Source organism: Magallana gigas, chromosome 6, assembly GCF_963853765.1.
Source record: "Magallana gigas chromosome 6, xbMagGiga1.1, whole genome shotgun sequence".
Classification (NCBI taxonomy): Eukaryota; Metazoa; Mollusca; class Bivalvia; order Ostreida; family Ostreidae; genus Magallana; species Magallana gigas.
This window is the reverse complement of record NC_088858.1, coordinates 8,300,199-8,321,450: the sequence shown is the minus strand read 5'-3', so window position 1 is coordinate 8,321,450 and position 21,252 is coordinate 8,300,199. Positions and strand designations below refer to the sequence as shown.

Genomic DNA, 21,252 nt, shown 5'->3' with positions numbered 1-21,252 from the left:
TCAACCCCCCCCCCCCCCACACACACACACACATCAAGAAGTTTTATTTCAAATAACCCACAAAACGATGATGCAAAGAAAAGATATTAAATTAAACTGTGTTCATTTCTTGTAAATAATGTTTGGGGCCAGATGCAGTTTCCACATACATGTGTATATGATTTTTTTTTAAAGATTATACATGTTTTCCCTCTTTTTAAGAAAAACAAACTAAAATCAAGCAAAATATAACAAATTAATAGAAGTTTTTAAGATTGTTTTGTTATAATTAACGATAGTGTAGCTTGAACAAGTATAAGTACCACTGAAATAAATAAGCAATTAAGAGGTTACACCTGAAAAGTAAATTGTACAGTAGAATGAGTAGGACAACTAGTATAGTACGTCGTATTTGATACGGATCATCGCCTCTCATATGTCAAGAAGATTTACAATAGGAAAAAATGATGCTAAATATTTGAAATCGAATAATTCTTATTGTGCGTAGTAGTATTTGTGTTGTATAAAAGGGAAAAGGGTGGTATAGATTTTGCGTGAATCAGATACGTAACAGTGAAATTAATTTTAATGAAATGAATTAAGAAAATACCAACATATGACTTACATTTCAAGTAAAAAAAATTTCGCTTTAATAAAATTATTTCACGATTAATTTTCTCTCAAACCTTTGAATGGGCTCTATACAGGAGCAGATAAGGGGGCCCATACAGGAGTTAAGAAACTCGGCATCGAGCGGTTCCAACTGGGACCTTCACCTGAGCGAGACACAGTGACCACCAGAAGGGGAGAGAGAGCGACGTCTGTTGAAACAGCAGCTGTCCTACCGATATCAAGGACCCAGAGATAGGGACCCCAGTATCTCCACGTATCTAGCTGATCAAATTCTCATCCCTTGATGTGCTAGCTTATTGATAGTACCTGATTAGTATACACCAGGGGGTCCCATTCAGTCAAATTTTCTGATGTGGAAATTACAAATTTTCGTGTGTGTCGTTGCAGCAGCATCATTGCGCTGTTCTGAAGCAGGTAGGATTTTTATCATGTAGAAAAAGTTGCGGGGGTGGAGCGGGTTGTGATTTTTTATTAACAAATCGTTAAATATATATAGTTTTCTTAATATATATCAATTGATCAAGTATTTTATAACAAGTATAAAACAGAATTTTAAATTTTAATGATTTAATCAGAATTTTGCTGTGGTTACTTATTCGTTTAACATAAAAACAGAATGAGCGAAAAAGTCATGCAGTCGATTTAAGTTTGTTTTTTTCATTTTCCTTTTTTTGATTGTTTGTTATAAGCTCAAATTGTCTGCAACAAGAACTACGTTTAAATACACAGTTTATTTTGACACGATTATCCGAGAAAAATAAACCGTACGAGTTAATTTGTACCCAATATTCCTTGTTATCGGAAATAAATGCGATAACACCATACAAGTTTATGAATTGAGTTACTATTGAGTTGTAAATTTTTATCTGAACGTGACCTTTGGCCAAGTTAATGTTGGCATGAATGACCAGTGCAGTTTTATTCTGTATTTATCATGACTGAAATAAGGATCATTCGGTCATCATCTTGGACAACACAGTCAACTTTAAGTATTTTAGGTTTTGTTTTATTTATTGAAGACAGGTACTGAGTATTTAGTCTGACAATTTCTCATATAAACTCATTTTAATTGATAGTTCTTATTTTATTTTGATTTGGTTGAAATTTTTGAAAAAAAAACTCTAATATAATAATGCCATTATTTTTAAAGAATTCATTAGAGGGGTCGGTCGTTGGGTAGATGTATTTAAATGTTTTTGGTCAACTGGTAAATTCGTTTTATCTTTAAACATTATTTTGATTTAGCCAATCCACATTCATGAGTATTCATGCTATATACTTAGATATGTTTTTCGTGTTAATTTAGTTTATTTACTAAATGATGAGCAATGGCTATGATCTCATAATAGGGGCACGCTTTTTTAAGAAATTGAAAATGTTGATTATAAAGATACTTTCTTCTCGCGAAAAATATAATACTCGCAAAAAATATTTGTTTGTGCTTCAAAGTGAAAATACATTCAAGTCATTTAGGAAAGGATATCAAACTATACGCGATATTGTTTTCCTGAGAATTATTCTGAATGGCTAATCAATATATCTGTATCAATGCGTTTATATTATTTGAAATGAACATATTTGATTAAGAATTTTCAATCTATTATTTGATGTGAGTCTTTCATACGTCTTGACCTCAGTGTACATGTTTGTTTGCTTTATGTAAATACAAGTTGTGATAAGCAGCATCCTTGCAGTACTCCACCAATTAATCTTATTGACCGAACACTTAAGGTGAAGAAATCAATCGTTAGTTCTAGATGTACAAGTGCATGCATTCAAAAGTAAGTCTAGGTACAAGGTTAGTTTATCATGCGATGTTGCACAAGATTACGTGAATGAACTGTCAAACTCTCATGTTCATTCATCTTGTGTCCTTGAAAGATTGGTGATAGTTTGAATCTAGCTCATGTCTTCTTCGTCAAAGATGAGCGAGATTGAACTAAAGTTCAAGGACATTTCAATTTGCTAGTGCGTCAGCTAAAGTTCAGAGTGCAGATAAATATCATATAGAAACTGCATAATTAATGTGGATTCATTTAATCAAAAAAGTGACCTTTATCATAATAGTTCAAGGACATTTTAGTTTTCTAGTGAGTCAGCTTCTGTCTTACTTGGATAGCACGAGGGGCGTTCAATAAATAATGTCATCAATCAGATTACATAAAATACAGGGTTCATTTAACTTTTTAATTTATTTTCATGCATAATTTGGTTAATATTCTATTTATGGCCGTTTGTCGGACAACGTTTCATCATCGAATAGTCCTCTGAGATGCTGATATTTGACCCCTACTCGAGAAAATGTATGAAAATATGACAGGTAAGTCATCCAAAGAGGCTGAAATTAGAGGCTATGTAAAAGCATGTGTCAGACTATCATAATGATAAAACTCTGTAGAAATTTTTTAAGAACTGTGTTTTGCCTCATCCTCCCTATTTACCCGACTTGTCTCCCTGTGACTTAAAAAGGCACTTGTAAGGAGGAAGATATGCTTCAAGGAATGCTTTGGGCTTTGCCATTTATAAGCCCATGAGTACCATTCCCTATAAAACATTATATGCATGAATGCATTCAAGGCTTGGATCAATCGGTTGAAATTATGTTTGTCTGTAATTGGAGAATATTTCAAAGGTAACCATTAAAAATAAAAAAAATATCTTATTATGTTATTTTTATTGAACGCCCCTCACATTTTAGTTAAGTTTATATAAAGATGTTACGATATATGACATGACATTGAGGCTGTCATAGTCTGGAAGGGGATGGAAGACATGTTGAGCCGTTATTTCAGTGGTTGGTTGACCTTGTTTTGGGGTGGGAAGAGTTGGCATCAGTGGGGGCGACATTGCTTGATGAGTTGACATCGATACGAGTTTTATTTTGTTCAATTAGCTGAATTCAGCTTAAAATATTTTTAACAATTGCACTGATTTACTTTGTATCAAACAGACAACGATTGATTGGTTGGGAACGAACCTTGACGTCATTTAAAAAAAAAACAAGTTTCAGATCACTTGTTCGTTTTTTAATACACGTAGTCTCAAAGAAAAATCAAAGAGTTCAGCGACTTTACCTGATCTTTGCCTCTGTCAATTTTAGCTTTACCACCATCTTGTACGTTTGACAATGGATGGTGTCAGTGGAGACCGCTCATTAACTCACGAGGATTTACCTGGCACTTAGGGAGTAATTCTACACGGGATAGACTCTCAGGACCAGATGGAGACCATACAACAAAGTGTAATTTATATAACCACCATTTCACATATTTTCCTTTGTTTATATATACAGAACACGTTATTACGATCGAATATTAAAAATATAGATTTTGTTTTATTAATTTACAATAATTATTGATATTTTGTCACAGATGGCAATGGAAAATACATTTTCATCAGAGGCCATGATGGCCGAAACTCCTCAATCGCAGTTGTAGAATCTAACGTTGACGTCACTTCCGGTAAAATATGCAATATCATGAAAAATGATAAATCTAAAAGCTGATTTACTTACATGCATATATGCGTTTAGGCCTACATGTTATTTTTTATTCAGATCTACAAATATCATTCTGGTATTATATGAATGGAGTTGGCATTGGAAAATTGACATTGGGCAAAGTTGAAAATGGAGCGAAAACGGTGCTCTGGGAAAAACAGGGACGACAAGGGCCCTCGTGGATTCAAGCCTCGGTCAATTTGCCCCGGGGGAGCTACGTGGTAATATCTTTATTCTATAAATTAAACTTTAAGTAAGAACGACCATTTTTTATTTGTTACATGTATATTGATTAAATTAGTTCGTTACATACTGAACATGTTTCTGTAGATCAGCTTCAGTGCCACTGCCAGATTGATTTATGGGGGAGATTTAGCCGTTGATGACGTAGAAATTGGTAAATACGTGTTGAGAAATCTACTGGTGGGCGAGTTCGATCATTGACCAGAGTTCAACCACGATAGTAAGGAAAACTTATGGTGCGCAAGTCTGTGTTCGAACGCACATTGGTCGATGTCTGGTTGAAAAAATGAGAAAGATGTTAATTGTTACCCATAATTTTATTGTTCATTAAAAAAGAAGGGAAATAACTTGTAAACACATTGAATCATATGTGTGTGCGCTAAAATTTAACACATTGCATGTTGTGCTGATTAAAATAAGCAAAATTCGGAGGTTCCGCTTTCCGCCGCCATCTTTAAACTACCTGACCAGAGACAGACCAGAGTCTCTCCGTTGGATGGACCACGGTTCCATTTTAGTAGGACTAAAGTGAGTTCGATCTCATTTTAGTCGAACCACGGCGACCGTAGTTTGTGATCGAACTCGCTCAATAGTGCCCGATTTTTTTTCGCGATGATACGTATGTTATTGGATTCTTATTTCTTTAAAACAAAATATTTTATAATTCATATAATTTAGCTCCAATTACCACGACAACACATGCCCCAACATCGACTCTACCGCCATCTAGGAAACTTCCCTTCGCCTGCAATTTTGACCTAGGACCAGGAGCATGTGGCATGGATCTTATTCCATCCATCGGAAACAATGTTGGTTGGAACATAACATCTAAGACCTTTACACACCTGGGCTATACATACATACCTGGGGATTCCTCGGGACAAAAAGGTATATTCTTTGATTACTCTATCAGCTGATCACTGACATGACCAATCAAAAACCATCTAAACTCATGAGCTCTAGAAATTCTTTTACTCTTTCACCAAATCCATCTCCTTGGCAAAACCAGCACGCTCTTTATGGTTCATTTTTTTAATTTTCTTCAGGTAATTACCTTCTTTTAAACAACTGGAATCTAGGTGAGAATGGTGATGCCGCACAAATCGTGTCACCTGTCCTACAAAATGCCGGTGTTGCGTGTCTGAGTTTTAAGCTTTATCAGGCGAAAATTTCTAGTGGCACGCTGTCTGTGTACCAGAGACTGCTCCCCTCCATGGAACTGGTGCTTCTAAGCGAGGAGGCGAAAAAGTCCTCCAGGACGCCCTCAGAATGGAAAACAGTAATGATCACATTGAGAAATTCAAAATACTTTCAGGTTAGTAAATAATCCTTCCAATGTATCATTTTAAGAATATACACAAAGCAATGTCTAGTTATGTCTCCGTATGCATTATCTAATTATGTCTCCATGCTTTCAAATAGACTACGGTTTTTACCTATACTGAAACTGAAACGGAACTGGACCTATGGATGTACTTTTGTGGTGTGAAACATGTCATTAGATAAATGCATATTTCTTACTCCAATCACAGATTGTACTGGAAGGTTCCTACACGGGGTATCTTGGTTCAGTAATCGGTGTCGACGACATAAAAATAGAAAACGGCGATTGTAAGTCCATATTCTTTACATCTATTTTGAAGGCTTTAAACTTGTCCATGAAGTGAACTGATTAAATTTAGATTTTAAGATAAGCAGTTAAATAAACAACAACACCACAAACCACCATTCTGATAATCAAAGGATCTTCTAATTATACGTCAAGTTACATGATTTCTGATACCCATGGATAATAGTTTCCAATTTCTATTTTTTTAAGGTATACTCACTACAACTTCCGCTACTACGACTTTAACCTCAACACAACAAACATTACCACCAACAACAAGTTCACTGCAGTCAACCAAACTTACTGAATCAACAGATACCACAACAACACAGGTCGGTATATCATCTAAACTCACAACAAAAACAGCGCCACTTTTGACAACGCTAAAATGGTCGCCTTCATCAACACTGTCTAGTCGGTCGTCACCAGCAACAACGTCAACCGTAGTGTTATCAACCTCATCATCTACCTCATTAAAATCGACTTCAACATCGCCGACGAAACATGTGTCATCAAGAACGACATTGTCATCTAGTATTTCATCGCCAGCAACAACTTCATCAATAGTTTCATCTACTTTGTCATCGACAGCAACAACTTTATCCATTGTACAATCAACTTCGTCATCTACCTCACCAAAATCATCGACCACAACAGAGCCAAAGAAATTATCATCAACAAAATCGTCATTTAGTATTTCATCACCAGCAACAACTTCATCTATAGTGCTATCAACTTTGCTATCTACTTCACTTAAATCTTCACCTATATCATCAATGACGAGACCTGTATCATCATCAACGACACGGTTAACGTCAACGGTATCACCGACACCCTCTCTAACATCTACGTCATCGCAATTGCCTACTTTGAAATCATCGACGCAGTCATCAACTTGGACTCCAAACCCAACAGTTCTCTCTTCTTTGCTCTCAACCAAACGTCCAGCAATTGTATCTACAACTTATACTCAAACCAGCAAAACATCTACAGGAGACATATTGTCGCCACAATCATCGACTTCATCATTGTCATCGCCATTAACTTCCACATTTTCGTCGGAGATTCCTCTGACTACAAACGTATTTAAAACACTGTATATTTTACAGTCGACGACGACAACAAAGTCGACGACAAAAGTGGACACAAGCAAGACTTCGACATTAACATCGCACACACCGGAAGTGAAATCATCGACTAGTTCTCCAACCGAAGCGCATAATACAGCCGGAAGAGAGACAACAGCCATTGTCCTAGGCGTTTGTTTGCCTATCATTGCTTTAGTCATTGTATCTGTGATTGTTTTGATTTGTAAGAAGGACAATGGCAGTAAGTTGAATTCAATTCAAAACCAGAAGAAAATCCGGAAAGAAGAGAAAAATCCTAATGACAACATTGAAATGACCACTAAAGACGATAATAAAGACCAAGTGGCAGTGACAGGTTTCCGTAAACTAGACACGTGATTCTGGCAGCATAATACAGAGACCGAGATCTTCGCCATAATAGTTGCACTGTTGTTAATGCACATACGCACAAATGTTGTTGTATTTATTGTCATTTATACTAGTTTTTTAGTTCAACCACGAGCACTTTATACACACTCCATGATTTTAAAGAAAACAGAGAATTATGATCATATATCAGCATGCATTTTTTTTAAATGTGTAATTTTTTAGCATTATTTTAATGACATAGTATACTTTTTGAAACATAATTTCCAATTTAAAAGGAATTAATTTCACAACATGATTTAAAAAATTTTAAACTATCAACTATCATTTCAAGAGTTTATTTTTTATTTTGACAAAAGATTGAAAATACTGGTATGGTCAATTAAAACCACTAGTAAAACAAATACATGTACTAAGAGTTAATTGAATTGTTTTTTTTTTTTTAAATATGTTCTTGGCTTCTCAAGACAACTATTGACTTACAAAACCAAAACTTGTGCAGGGTATGAAAATTCCATTGGTACAATGTACATCAATTACGGGGATTAAATGACATTAGACACAAAATTGTATAGTTTTCTTTATTTATGCAGGTGTCATGTCTGGGGCAAAATAATTCCATTTGATTTATGGCGTTTAAAACTGCCCGCAACAGTTTTATAAAGATTGTTCCCAGAGGAGGTAAAAAAGCCCGGGCACGTGTAACTTCGATACAAACGAAACCATTTTGTTTTGCTGGATGGCCCTGTGTTTTATGTCCAAGGGGTATAAAAATTATTGTTTTAAAGATGTATTCAGGAATCTTCCTTTTTAGGAAAAAACCGTTAAGAATTTACAACCTGCATCTATTAAAGTTGTGTGATTTTGGTAGAACAATATATAGTATAGGATTTTTATACTGTTGTGCTAACGGCAGCAGCTCGCTGTGCTATCAGTCGGAGTTGTCTTTCTTTGGATGATCGGTACAAGAAGAGTACGAACTGACAGACATACATATAAACAGGAATGTACAGCTCGACAGGAAAAGAAAGACTTGGACGGAAATAATAACATGGTTATTTTGACATCGGTGAGATGAACAAGTATGGTGTATTTGAGAGGTACATGTTATTGTATATATCTCTATATACACATGTAGCATTGTTAAGGAAATACAATATATTAAATATGAAAACTGATGGTTAAACAATAGGTGCATACATTGTATACATATTTTAAATATGTAGTCCTGTATGACAGCGATATATGTACTCATGTCGTTGATACGAATCTCAAGAATGCTAAATGTAGTTTGGTCGTACATCGACTATCGTGCGCAAGTCAGCAGACGACCTCTAAATAAGGAGGCTGTGTGGTCAACAGATTACCCATCAGATCTGCAATTTTAAAAATGATATTTAGGCCATAAACTATTATTAAGTAAGGAGAAATCCAAATATTTTAGCTGAAAATTTGAACATTTTCCATATTTTTTAAACAGAGCTCTTCTGCTAAATGAGACCAGTATAGTCTAAAAATGGCCACGGCCATCAAGTTCTCTTTAATGTACATTGCAATGTACTTTCATAAGGAAAATAAATCAGCAATAGTTGTTTCTGTGATTGTTTCTGGAATTTATCGATAAATTCTTGGATAATGATAGTACAATAAAAGTTTAATAACGATGTTTTTAAAAATATTGATTTTTATGAATTTTATTGCGTGTTGCACAATAGAAGGAAAATTTAAATTAGAAAATTGCTATGTTGATTTTAAGATTTCTGAAGCACGGTTTATTGACAAAGATTGAAAGAATTGGTTGAATGTGTCAGAACAAAGGAGTTTTCTATTTAACTTTAATGGTTTTGTCGTTTTATGCAGAAAGTGAATGCAGGGATTTAAACACACCTTACCAGATTTATAAACGATGTAAGTTACATTAATTACCTGATATTGGAACGTAAGTTTGACCGAGCGCCGTATCTCAACCATTGATGTGATAAATATATAGCGGTACAGGTTATCAACGTTTGGGTAAATATTCTAGATCGGGCGAGTGAAGAATATACCGTTTTTCAGCGCGAACAAACAGCGATTGAGTTGTGATACAAAAGGCAGACAATATGCAGTTCGGAAATAACAAAAATTCAAAAGGAGTCACGTCTGTGTGAAAGGGGTTTCGCGATTGAATGAATTTGTGAGGTTTCCTGTCAAACGTGGTTTAATCATATTCAATCTGATTTCTCCTGGTATACAAGTTTGGTTGTGAAGGAGGGAGGGAAAAGAAAACAAACATTTGCGCATGTGAGACGGAAATCGGGCCACAAATAGGATACAGTTTTTATCGGCGAATATATGTCTCCTCTCATCATCTTGACAGCATCATACTGACACGATGTAAAGAAGATGGTTTTTTGTCATTTGAAATTTTATTACTTTTAAGGTAAGATTTTTCCAAATTTTATCTTTGTAATTAAAACTTCTGACCATGTTATGATATGTTCCTTTTTTGTGTTAATTTATCAGCACACTTTATAAACTGGGGAGGGGGAGAAATACCCTTCCGATTACGAACCTTTTCAGGTGTTCACCTTTGATGATGAAAACTCTGCGATCACTTATGATAAATCTATACGGAAACTTGCGATAACACGTCAACATTTTAATCTTTGGACAAATGGGACCCATAGACTAGGTACTCCAGTCTACAGAAACGTGTTTATTTCTTATCTTGGAATAAAATTTTCGGAGCGTACTAGTACTTAATTGCGAAAAATACACCACCTTGCATCTTTTATTCTGTAGTGCTTTTCCAATCATAATAATAATTGACTTATGGTTGGGAATCTTTTATGATGTCTTGTAAAATTTCACTTTCACTCTGATGGGATAAGGGGCATACAATGAAGTGGTTTTAAAAAGTCACTTGTTAACCGAAAGAAATATAAGAGCGTAATAAATCAAAATAAACACCCAGGACGTCCGAAAGTAAAAGGAGCATAGGCGCCTTGACAAATACATTTTAATGTTTACGAACTAAAACAGAGAGAGAGAGAGAGAGAGAGAGAGAGAGAGAGAGAGAGAGAGAGTGTGTCTTTTATGTTTGTCTATACAATTACATTAAGTATGATTTATTTCATGTAAACCTCTCGAGTGTTTTATTAAAATCCGACGTTAACTCAATATCAAAATCCTTTCAAACCCAACGCAAAGTTTTATATACAACCACGAAATCACGCTGCTCTTATCACAAATTAATTAAGATCTCAACATATCAACGCCAAGCTTTGTAGAGCCTTGTTATATTTGTTAAAACGGGATACAAGAAAAAGGACATTTCTGCTATTAAAAATACTTTCGCAATAAATGGATTTTTTTCTCACTCATTTTCACTCCGGCTGCCAATCTGCAATGTTTTATCTAACAATCTAGCTGTGTGTCGCATATTAATCGGCGTTGTCCGAATGTTTGCCGGTGGGTGCCCGAGTAAACATTCTGTAGACCATTCTGAGATTAAACCCTTTCAATATCCCAGTCCATTAAAGGAGTCAGTGGGTTTGTAATAAAGCCACTCTCTACCAAGATTAATGTCTGAAGGGAATATATCCTATGTCATTGGAATGTTGCTTTTTCTAAATGATTGAGATCAAATGAAAAAAAAAAGATCAATTAAGAGAAATTAAAAAACTCTTTCAAACGTTTTACTTCCGATAATGTGAGCATGATGCCCCGTTGAAAATATTTATCAATATTTACAAGCACAAGTTTGAATTAAAGATATGAAAATATTTGGAGAACAATAGATACGACCGTGTTTCTGTTTGAATAAAAAGAAAATTAAAATAAACGTGTAAGTGTGCAAACGCAAGGAATTTAAAGAACGACAACGAAATGAAACAACGTAGTTCTTATTTAGTATTACCTGCTTTAGAAATTTGAAATATTAACATTTATTGAGACACTTTTTCTCATTTTATTTGTTTAAGATGATGGATTAGAACTGGTGCCAAGAAATACAGAAGATGGGGTGTGGTAATTCTAAAGACACTGTAAATACAAACGCCCATGGAAAAGGGAAGGTTGGTTCGGATAAAAATGGAAATATTAAGAATTCACAGGTGAGGGGAAAAGCACTATATCACACGAAAGCTGCATCGTCAATTCACTTAATGTCAAGTGGCTTTAACATAATTATGCAGGATCTAGCGAAATGATTTATAAACATGCCCTTTAGACTAGATGAATTCTCTTAACAAAATTAGCGGCAGTAATGCGCGGCATACTCTAAAACCTGGCCTGGCATGGCCTGGCCAGGCCAATTTTAAGGCCAAAAGTGAGGCCAGGCCAACTTTGAGGCGAGGCCACGCCAATGGGGCCAGGCCAGGCCAGGTTTTAGAGTATGCCGTAATGCGCCAATTTTGCGTCAGCCCAGCACATCATTTCTATTAAATAGATCTCTATTTTATCGATTCGTTGCCTGATCGCCGACGTATACATCACAAATAAGGTAGAAAGTTGGCATAAAGATGGGAAATCAATATAAAGCTACTCAATTTAGGATATAAAATGCATTGAAATGTTAGAACTAATAAAACCCTTGATCCTCAATAGGTTCGACTTTTACATTAGAAGTTAATAAATGCTTGAAAATACTATTAAATATTTCCCATAAACTATAAAAGAATGATTTAACTTATTCATTTTACTTGATTTTGAAGCTGTATGGTTCGATTTGAATTATTTTTGAAAGAAATAATATTTTGAATTTCTTGCACGCCTTTTAAAAAACAGTAGTGAAGTTATGAAAGTTCTGATATAGAGTACAAAATTCGAAGCGAAACAAGTTTCTAAATGAAGAAACCTCCGGAAAATACGTAATTGTAGTGTATCACCATAAATATATAAAATAAAGAGTTACATACACTTGCTACACATGAATACGGTTGTCTGTGTGTTGACAACCTGGTATCGCTCGAATTCTGTCGAGGACAATTTACATATAATTAAAACAAATGTAAAGGGGATAACGAAATGTTATAAGAGCCTGTTTCATTTAAATGTACATATAATCTTTGTTTTGTTTTTCTATAAACTTATGTTTTTGACATTCATTAAGCATGGCTTGAAAAACCATCATAGTAAAAGTTTGCACTCCAAATCGGACCATAAATTTTTATTAAACGTACACATGTATAAAGAAACAAAACGCTATTATGTACCAATATTATAATCTAATTGATTTTACAGCTTTAACGGTTTAACGGTAATAGTTCTCATTCTATAGCAATGTCAAAATCTTAGTCTGGTTCTTGGTCACAAAACTGACTGAAATCAAGATGCACTTATGTATTTGTCTGAAGTGACATGACAGTATGGTTTTTGGGGCGTGTTTGCAGGATTTCAATTCTGTATCAGAGAGTAATGACGTCATGTCCTCTGAACAGCAACGCAAAATAGATGACCAAAGCGATGAGGTATCAATGCGGTGTCTGATTTCTATTTCCATATGAAAGGCCATACTTGGACTTCTTCATGTATTATCATCTTGCATGTGTGTTTGCAATATTCGGAATACCTTTGTATAGACTTATTCTCTTTTCAAATCCTCATATATTTGACAGTCCTTTATACTACTAACCTACCAACTAGTTGCATCAGTATGTTACTCTTTTTTTAACGCTAGGCGTTTAACAGTTATCTATTTCCTTGAAGTTTTTTTTTAATTACTTGTCGCAAGAAACTTAATTATTTCGGTTGCTGGCCGTAAACCAACTCGCTGAATCTTTCTCGTCATAAAAAAATCACGCCCTGTTCCGATTGGCTCCTTCACACTTTTGTGAAGGAAATCTCGCTAATCGTGTTAATGGTTACCCATGTGCACGTGTCTAAGCACATTTTCTCAACATATTTTTGTTTTCAGGCTTCATATCAATGTTTTACAGGTGGGTCTTCCACCCACTTTTGACGTATTTAATGTTTTCTATATTTTGCGTATTTTTCATAAAATGATAAAAATTTTACACGATGTTCCTGTTTTTATTACGCTAACAATAAAATGTTGCCATGGTTTGGTAACAAGTGGGTTTTAACATAATATGAATGGAAACGAGAAAACTTCTTTGAGCTGGCCAGTAAGTGTATATGAGTCTTGCGATGGGGTTTTCATCGCTGATTCCACAAAGAAATACACCTTATTAAGAGCCAACAATCTAAAAGAGGGAGAATGATTGAAAAATAGAGAGAAAGAGAGGGAAGAAAGCAGGAAGAGAGAGAGAGATAAAGAGAAAGATATATATTATTTTAACGTGTGAGCAGTTTGGCTTAAATATATTTTGTGGGGAAGGAAAACGTTTGTTAACAGTCAGTCATAAAGGTTTTTTTTTTATCAACATTATTACATTGGCAAAACCTACTCCAGTCCTGAATGTGTTTAATTTGACAGTTAAAACGCCATTAATTCCATGTTAACTGAGAATATTGCCCCTATGACAATGAGTCGAAATGTAAACAAAAGATTTAAATGGTGTTCATTGTGTACAAATTAAGTTCAAGGCAGCAAGAAACTTGATATCAAGAGATGGTACTGAAATGTGGAGATTGATTTCAGTAATTATGTAATGTCATCACTTTTTAACTATTCGATAGTCAAACATAATGTTCAAATATTGCTGTATAAATACTCATTCATACATTTTTAAAGCTATGATTAGGTAAAACACGTATTTGATCTAAGTTCTAAAGGCTAATGGTTCGCACCTGGCTGCATCGGTTTATGACGATTTATTTATCATGTACGCCTATAGGTTTGAGCGGTTACTAACACCTGTCTGACTTCTCTTGCAATATGTAATAAACCCTGATTAATTTTTTGATTTTTTTCATAACTTGCGTTATAAAGATTAGTGTATGCTATTTTTATGAAAAATAAGGTTTTAAAACAACTATTTAAAGTTTAAATTCTGCAGTAAGGTTAAATATAAATCATTTGTCGTGATACATGTAGCAACAAATCCATGTATTTTAAAGATATCACAATTTACATCGTACAGAAATCAAAGGGCGGAAAAGGAAGAGGTCATGGGGCTAAAACTCCAAGAGAACCAAAGGAGCCAAGGGAACCAGTCAACGAAAAAGGTTATAAGGTGAGAGGTTATGTCAAAGGTCAAACATGCAATCTTTCCATTTGCGTCTTTATCCTTGTTTTACGACGTACAATGTAGATATCTGTGTGTTAAATGCTGCATTGATATCTGCTTAAACTGATAGAGAATATTGCTAAAACTAGGCCAGAATGCGTTTGAGAAACGCAAACATGGTCAACCGTTTGTTCTGATTTTAATAGCAGCGCATTAATCTCAATGGCCATTTAACGAAGGAAGAAGAGAAAGCAAATATTATCTTTGATATACCAAACAGAGCAATGTAAACAATCGTTTCTCTGTGTAGATATTTTGATCATGTTGTTAATGACATTTTATGTTTTGGGAAAACATGTTATGCAATAAAAATGGTGATTCACTCGATAAAGGTGATTGAAATCGTGGCCAAGCCCATTTATAGGTAATAAAATTATGTAAGATATCCTTACGCCTTTTACACTGTTTTGTCCTAGCCATCAATAACGAATCAAAAGGAACATCATGGCCATAATCCACATCCCCCCTTTCCTTGAAATCTAATTTTTCTATAATTCCATTTTACCAGGGAAAACCACAGAAGGAAATAGGATACCTGGTAATGTTGTTTTTCTTTGATGCCTATGACATGCTTCATGGCATTGTGTTTCCCTCCAAAATTTATAACTCTCGCATAATTAAGTTATTACTGCAAAGAGTAGCGTATAATTAATTAACTTTTCCATCTATTTTTTCTCCTTTATTATATTTTGGTCTTTGGGTTTCGTATTCAATGCTTGCTGGTGTGCCTCTCTTTATTAATATATATATCTTAGTAATATTTAAGACCCATGAATGAATTTACATACCTTATGTAACAGATTTAACAAGTAATTGTAATAGCACATGAAAAAGTAATTTAATTTAAGTTCATTATTGATATTACATAGCATTTGTATTATATAAGATGTGTATTCATAAAGTGAATCGAGAATAACATATCGTAACAAAAACAGAGCGCAGAGTTACCATTAGTATGTGAGAATGAGATGGTGTGAATTAGAAATTAGCAATATTTTAGACACACTCATTTTATAGCACGTGTATGTTTGTAAAAATATCTTGATTATATTGACGCTTTTACAAATTAAGTTGTGAAACAACAAACATTAACATACATATCAATATTTCAACTAAATGATTCTGAAAACTCACAACCCATTATATAACTTAGAGACTATCAGTTGCTTTTTATATGTATTGAATAATACCAAGTTCTTTACACAATCTTTCCTGTGTCATGCAATTAGATTGCGTCATTGGTTTTCCTTATAATAAATTAAACTTTAAAACTGATACATGTAGATACACGAGCACATGGCGTCAAAGCAGCTGCTATCTCATTTGGATTTATTTTCTTGCTATTTACATAAATAGATCATGCTAGATATCATAATTGGGTCAAATGTGTATTTACTTAAAACAAATCCAATTAATTTGTTTATAAATTAACTAATTTAAATTAATTTTTTTATTTTGTTGTATTATAAAATGATTAAATCAGATATCCTTGATAATGTATTCAACATTTAATCATTATTTTAGGATTTAAAAATTAACAATGTTTGGCAATCAACAAAATTGTAAGAAAAAAAGGTAGAAGACCCTTTCGAACTCCTCTAGACTTACGGATCCCAAAGGGACTTTAAGGAGGTGATCCATTCATTCCATAACTACCTTTTATTAATTTAACTGGATTTTTATAAGTGATATTGAATGATTCGGAAAACCTCTTGAACTTTATTCCCTTAAGCTTTTTCCCTACCCAAGAATGTTCGTAGCAAAATAAGGTCTCTGATTGCGACAATTATCTTCATAAATCTTACGGTAATTTTAAGCTTTGTGCAGAAAATATCTTTATCTTCTCACGATTTTTGGGAATTAATTTCCCATTTTTTTTCTTTACGTACCATCACTACTACAATATCAATCACTAAAATGTAATATTGGATTTTAGTTGAAATATATAAAGTAAGTCTGCAACTTTAAAAATGACTCGTTTTGATTCAATTTCGTTATATTTACTTTTTTTTAATTCGAGATCTCGCACGCAATTCTTTTGAAGTGCCTGTCTGATAAAACAACCCCTTCTCCTTACTCTCGAGGGCAACGATAAGGGTTTGATGGTGGTTTTAATCAGACTGGTCAGAGTGCATGCGAGAAAGAAGGCTGGATTTTAGATCATATTAATTTTCTTGGGAAGAAGAGCTCTAAATCTTAGAACCATTTTAACAAGACCTTGGACTTTCGGCAGGATATAACTATCTATTTCTTGCGTCAAAAAAAGTTGAAAATGACGCAGTTTCAAGCGAAATATGCACCGATTGCGTAGTCTTAGCTCAAAATCCAGACAAATCTTGTTGATTTTAAAGAGCAATGGCTGGGTGGCCAGCAATGAAATAGACAGGCCTATGTCACATTGCAGTTTGACACATCTACACAAAGTCCAAGTTCTTGTTTATTTGGGGATTATTCTTTAATAAAAAATATCTTATAGCTATAAAACTCATGTATCTAAAGAAATTTATGGCAGATTGATGGGCAAACTGTTGACCATCTAACTCCCGTCCTCCTCACAAATACTCATTACTAATGATGGGTCTTATTTTACCCCGTTCTTGTAGAAGCGGATCCGGCAACACCTGAGGGAGGCAGCGACAGGATCCGACATTGAGGAGCTGGAGCAGGCCGTCCTCATCTTTGAGAAGAATAAACTGGAGGACAATGGCGACCGCACTGACGCCCTGGAGAGGCTGAAGTTCCTCTACCTCAGGAAAGGTAACACTGGCTTGGTCTCTTTAATGTAAAGTTACTTTCCCACCTAAACATAGTAGCAATCAGCCTCTTGTAAAATTTTACTGATATCAAACATGTTAAGTTTAAAAGTTATTTATTTTTTTTTACAATAGTATCATTTTTAATGTGTCAGTCTGCCTTTAGCTTTATATGTTCTGAAGAGGTTGAAGTATAAGTAAAATCATAAGTTTCTTAGGACCTATCTGTTTGCCAGATTCTGTTGAAAGTAAAACTGGCTTCAAAGTAACAATTTCCGCCGAGTATCATTTTTCTTTGCAAAGAAACGTCACATTTTTAACATGAACATTTTGTGGTGGCGTGTAACGATACTTAGCGTGAATTGCTTTTAGGTCAATGTGGGTTTTGCAAGATAAACGAAGACTTACTCAGTATGATGTAATATTTGGGGACTTTACAAATAGATGCCTAATGATCACTTTTGTCAAAATCTAATAAATGGTCCATTCAAATATGACAGTGTACTTATTTTGTTTACATACATCATCATATTTTTTATAGAACTTCGGGACGCAATACTACGTCGACATCCGGAGGTGTTGGACAGAGCTATCTCCCGGGTGGAGAGCTCCGACTACCGGTCCGAGCTTAGTCATTCCCTGGAATCCGCAAAACGTCTGCGCGAGCACCTAACGGAACTAGATCAGTACCGCCATGATATCCTCACTATGGACCAATTAACGATCTCCGAAATACGAAGTTACCACCACCCGCCAGATGGCGTTCATGAGATCATGATGGGGACATACATGTTGCTAGGATATGAGGAAGAAAAATTAAGGGTATCTTTTTTCTGCCTAGATGAAATTTCTCAATGCTTTATTGGAAAAGAAAATAAAACACTGAAGATTTTATTGTTAAAAGTTGTGTCTAAACTAGGCTTGATATGCATCTTGAATTTTAGGACTGGACTGATGTTCAATGTCTTCTTGGTCGATATGGGAAAGAAAGTTTAATCAGAGAAGTGCGAAATGCCGATACCATCAACATAAACTCCAAAACAAGTCAAAGAGTCTTAAACATGCAATCGAAATTCTCTCTAGAACAAATTCGAAGCGTGAGCAACGGAGCAGCGACTTTCTATGTTTGGGTATGTTTGTTAAAAAAAAACCCGCCCTATGTTTATCTTAGATGACTTCAAACACATCGCTATTTGTGTCCATAATGTCTCGATAAAGCAAAGAACAGAAAATCGATGATGCATCTAATTAACGAAATTAAATGTTTTTGAGTGCTTTACATTCTTGGGTTGAGAGCGTTTGATGATGAGATCGATCAATTTCACTAACTTTATGGAAACAAATAACTAGGTTTTGGTTTCATGATAGAAAAAAATTGATTTTAGTACCCAATGTTTGTGAAACCATTTGACAAAAGACAATAAAACTTGAAATAAATCGTAAATCATTTGAATATTTCATTGTTTGTACAGATTGTGTTTTGATTTAAACGATTATTGGACGAGGAAATGTTAAATATAATAATCATAAATTTTTTTCTTTGTTCAATTACTACAGATGTAGTTGTTTATCTTTTAAATATTTTATGAGTACTTCGATTTTTGTTTAGAATGACAAGATGGCGAATAAGTCGGACAAAGACAGGCAGGAGCCGCAGACGAGTCAGACTCCCACCCCTGGAAAACAGAGCGGAAAGAACACCCCCGCACCCGGAGACAGCAAACAAAACAAGCCCAGCTCAAATAAACCACAATCTAATTCCAAGGAAAAGCAGCCACCCAAAGGTCAACAACCGCCTAAGGCCAACAAGCAGACAAACTCTAATCTTAAGGACAAAAACCCGTCACAGCCTAAACCAAAGGATCAGAATAAAGCTAATGATAAGCCAAAGGACAAAAAGCCAGCACAACAGCCTGCGAAGGATAAAAACCCAGTGCAACCTAACGCTAAGGATAAAAATCCGACGCAACCTAATAATCCAGCGCAACCTAATGCAAAGGACAAAAATCTGAACCCACAAGGTTCATTTGACCCTGATACGAAAAATAAAACCGCTGCGCAACCAGTGCAGCCTAACTCTAAGAACAAAACTCCAACTCAGCCTAATGCAAAGGATGCTAATAAGATTCAGTCAAGTAAACAGACGGAACAGACCAAGACTAACGTGAACACCGCCAACCAAAAGAACCAAGTTCAACAGAACTCAAACCCTACTAGTTCTACCATTACACAACCGAATACAAAGTCAAAATCAGACGCACAACAAGCCACAACAGACAGGAAGAAAACCAAGGGCTGAAAACGTGCTGGCAACTCTGATCGACGCAAATTCGCCATAATGATATATATGTCTTTGGACATTGTAAGAAGTAAACGCTGATAGAATTGCACACTAATTAAACCATTAGGAACTACAAAATTCACGCAAATTTAGTCAATCACGTCATAATCTACCTGTGGGTGCGCAATATTCAATGGATCTTTACAATACGTTTCACAAGCTGGTGCTTTTTCGGCGTTCGAAATTCACATTTACATGTAGTGTGATCTGGGACTTGAAAGCTGTCCAATAAATTTGGACTGACTTATAAAATAATATGATAAAGTATAACATAATTCACAACAGCACAAGAGCAAGCACGCTATATCAGCTAAGAAGTACACTTAGACTTGAACATAATTTATACACTCACACTTAATCTCTCTGGTGCCCTATTAGTATGATGTCATGTGTCTTGTGACGCCATTGATAGATACTCAACTACGTCTATAGGCTTACAACCCTAAAACAGTCTGTGATATTCTGTAAATAGCACTTGTAATTTATGATTTTTTGCCTCTGATTTGGTGTATTTGGAATATATGTCAATTAAAAAGTTTATAATTAAATGAATGTATAATTGAAGAGTGTTTGTTTTCATAACGTGTATGACTGTATGTGTGGCTGTGAGAATTCGTTGGTTTGAGTTTATTTTATTGTAATATAACTATACAATAGTATGGGGCACAACTTCTCTAACTTGTGCAGCCCTCTTCCTACAATTATTGACTAACAAATTTTTCACATGAAAATAAAGTTTCATACGTATGTTTATAAACAAAGATTCAAAAATCAAAATATTTTACATAAAATAAGGCAAGATCTGTTCTGGTGTGTTCATCATGTTTCAGTGAAATATTATTCGTCTTCTTACCTCTAAAAATCAAAGAGTTATGCCCTCTTGTCGGTGGATTAGTTAACAAGAATACTAGAATTCAAAGATCGATGGTTTGGCCCACTATCAGTAAAACTATGCGACACTGGCTGTGGGTCTGCAAGGATGGAAATAAGGATAAGAGAATAAAACTTCACACGCTGAGCAAATTCGGTCATTTATTGGGATGTCAACGCATTTGATTTAAGAAGTGTTTTTGAAAGTCAATTGCAGAAGATTATAGATTCATATTTTTTTTCCTATGAGACGGGGAAACGGTAAGATTTATATTGAACGAACGAAATTTTAAACTTTCAAGATATGTGTTACATTTTAATTGTACCTTGCTTCCTTCCTCTGGTATTAGTATTGAAGAGATAAGTGGGAAAATTGGGTGTCAAAGACTCTCTGAATGTTAGTATTTGTAAAGGAAAGAATTACTTTTACTTATAAACACTATTTACATTTTTACATTCTGATCAAATTACCCTTTTTAAAATTTTAATAACTTTTAAGTAACATATTTCCCCGTTTTACATACAAGTATATACTGTGTCTATTCTTTGATTTGCTATACCGGTTATTTACATTAGATAGCCTACCGTGGCATCACCAAAAATGACAAAAAAACACATCTTTTATTAATATATGAATTGAATTATACAAGTCAGAATAATTTGAAAGCTTTGCCAAATTTAGTTAAAACTTAACTC

The 21,252-nt window shown here is 34.6% G+C and overlaps 2 protein-coding genes across 9 annotated transcripts; both read left to right on the top strand.

Annotated features, from left to right (window-relative positions):
* Window positions 1–731: 731 nt before the first annotated feature.
* LOC105340119 (uncharacterized) lies at window positions 732–7,976 on the top strand. 3 transcript variants are annotated; one of them, XM_066088700.1, is made up of 10 exons: window positions 732–1,026; window positions 3,713–3,853; window positions 3,984–4,073; window positions 4,169–4,332; window positions 4,442–4,508; window positions 5,033–5,242; window positions 5,401–5,669; window positions 5,887–5,965; window positions 6,174–6,295; window positions 7,073–7,976. In XM_066088700.1, the coding sequence occupies exons 1-10, from the start codon at window positions 963–965 to the stop codon at window positions 7,427–7,429; spliced, it is 1,563 nt and encodes a 520-aa protein (XP_065944772.1). In that variant the 5' UTR covers window positions 732–962; the 3' UTR covers window positions 7,430–7,976. The 3 variants fall into 3 exon arrangements, with proteins under 3 accessions (XP_065944772.1, XP_011444304.3, XP_065944771.1); XM_011446002.4 differs by having other exon boundaries at window positions 738–1,026; window positions 6,174–7,974; XM_066088699.1 differs by lacking the exon at window positions 732–1,026 and adding an exon at window positions 1,551–1,635 and having other exon boundaries at window positions 6,174–7,974.
* Window positions 7,977–9,307: 1,331 nt separating this feature from the next.
* On the top strand, window positions 9,308–20,250 carry LOC105340120 (micronuclear linker histone polyprotein). 6 transcript variants are annotated; one of them, XM_011446005.4, is made up of 9 exons: window positions 9,308–9,839; window positions 11,383–11,514; window positions 12,793–12,870; window positions 14,446–14,538; window positions 15,101–15,130; window positions 17,196–17,349; window positions 17,887–18,167; window positions 18,290–18,475; window positions 18,955–20,250. In XM_011446005.4, exons 2-9 carry the CDS (start codon window positions 11,419–11,421, stop codon window positions 19,642–19,644), a joined length of 1,608 nt encoding a protein of 535 aa, XP_011444307.3. In that variant the 5' UTR covers window positions 9,308–9,839; window positions 11,383–11,418; the 3' UTR covers window positions 19,645–20,250. The 6 variants fall into 6 exon arrangements, with proteins under 6 accessions (XP_011444307.3, XP_011444310.3, XP_019927721.3 ...); XM_011446008.4 differs by lacking the exon at window positions 12,793–12,870 and having other exon boundaries at window positions 9,311–9,839; window positions 11,383–11,475; XM_020072162.3 differs by lacking the exon at window positions 15,101–15,130 and having other exon boundaries at window positions 9,311–9,839.
* Window positions 20,251–21,252: the final 1,002 nt, after the last annotated feature.